Below are 1,657 nucleotides of genomic sequence, written 5' to 3'. Positions count from 1 at the left end.
GTCTGTGGTGCAAGTCGAACCAGGGTGCGGTGATCAGATTCGGCCTACTGTATGTCTGTTGCCTGTACGTCCAACATCTCTGCTTCAGCGTAGTTCCATCCAGATCATCGCCAGTTCTGTATCTCATTGGCTTCAGTCCACACAGTCCTGCGTGTGAAAGTTTCATTATCGTTGAGTTGACATCATGCGGTGGTCGGTTATGGTCAGTCTGCTGGTCATCAGACTCAGTTGATGCGCTCTCCCTGTCGATCCGTCTGCAGCCTGTTGTTCATTCAAATTTGACATCGTTGGTCCATAATGTAGAGCAAGACAAATTGCGCGCACCTCCGCCAATGCCCCTTCGCATGGACACTCAACAATCACCGCGACGATTTCAAAGTCACTCAATTTTTTCAGACGCAGCTCTCTCTAACCCATACACTTTCTCCAGGATTTACTGCTGCTATTGTCTCAGTTAGTAAACAGGGTTCAATTCAGATGTAACTCTCCTAGACATACTTTTCCCGAAAGTATATTTATCTGAAACTCTTGCCACAGTTCCACATTCAGTTTACCTCATTGGACAGGCGGTATTGCTTACCGCGTACAGAATAATAAGCATTGCTGTTTCAGGAGTTGCTCCTAATAAAAACGCGAAAATGGTATCTTAACAAAGGGGGCCCTGTCCATAATACCTTAACAGCCTACCTACATTGCCGACTGACCAGGAACTTACAAGCTCTGAACCAGAATAACCACGGTCTGGGTCCACAAATAGCTCGACCTGACGAGTTTGGTTTAGTCTGAGCAGAAATTCACCCCGACCGGTGGTTTGAAAATGGCTAGACTCCCGAACATTCATTCCCGCACACGCCAGAATGACCAGCAAGTGGGGCCTCACGTCGCGTTACTATTAAATTTTCAGCGCCATTCGAAAATGTGAACCACCGAAATGAGGAAGTTGACCTGAGTTTCACGGTTGATCAGATGTCCTTCAAACAGAATTCGGGAATCACGCTAGTCCACCCATGCCCGTCGCCAAATAAGAATCATTTGCTCTATCCGGAAACTGTCCGTACAGGTAACGGAACGCCGAATACGCAATCCTTCGTCCGCTTCTGTAATTTATGTGTTCATTCGCACCTGCGGTGATATTTACGGAGAACAGAAGAATCACCGGAAACTGTCATTGTCGCAAACATCCTAAACGAGAGGTTCATTTGGGTTCTGAGGGAGGCTCCCATCAAAACCAAATTGGTGTGCAAATGCCTGCAATCTGGGTTCAAATAGAACATGAAGTTGACGAAAACTCTATGCGTTTGCCTTCCAGGTGAGGCTCCCATCAAAACCAAATTGGTGTGCAAATGCCTGCAATCTGGGTTCAAATAGAACATGAAGTTGACGAAAACTCTGGGAATGCGTTTGCCTGAGGAACACCACGGGGGTGGGCGAAACCGATCTTTGATTTTCGTTGAGCGTTCTCCAACCGTATGAACCTGCAGTGGCTACTCTCCTCTCTACGTACCCCTGGAACTAATTTTATTTGTAAATCAACAAAGACTCTCAATTATCTTGTTCACCCCACAACCATTTCATCAGCACCTACTTCTCTCCTTCGCTATGGGGAGAGTATTCGTGGAGATCAATCGTCAGATCACGCGTCACGAACACTCAAACC

The 1,657-nt window shown here is 46.7% G+C and overlaps 1 protein-coding gene across 1 annotated transcript in view; it reads right to left on the bottom strand.

The window, feature by feature from the left end:
- T265_15758 (hypothetical protein) overlaps positions 1 to 841 on the bottom strand; it is a gene marked incomplete at both ends in the record, with an annotated part of 19,581 nt that extends 18,740 nt beyond the window's left edge. The window contains one exon of the mRNA XM_009179083.1: positions 716 to 841. Within this exon, the coding sequence (XP_009177347.1) occupies positions 716 to 841 (126 nt within the window). The remainder of the gene's footprint in view (positions 1 to 715) is intronic.
- Positions 842 to 1,657: the final 816 nt, after the last annotated feature.

The sequence above is a fragment of the Opisthorchis viverrini genome, assembly GCF_000715545.1.
Source record: "Opisthorchis viverrini unplaced genomic scaffold opera_v5_850, whole genome shotgun sequence".
Taxonomy (NCBI): Eukaryota; Metazoa; Platyhelminthes; class Trematoda; order Opisthorchiida; family Opisthorchiidae; genus Opisthorchis; species Opisthorchis viverrini.
This window is presented reverse-complemented; position numbering and strand designations above follow the sequence as displayed.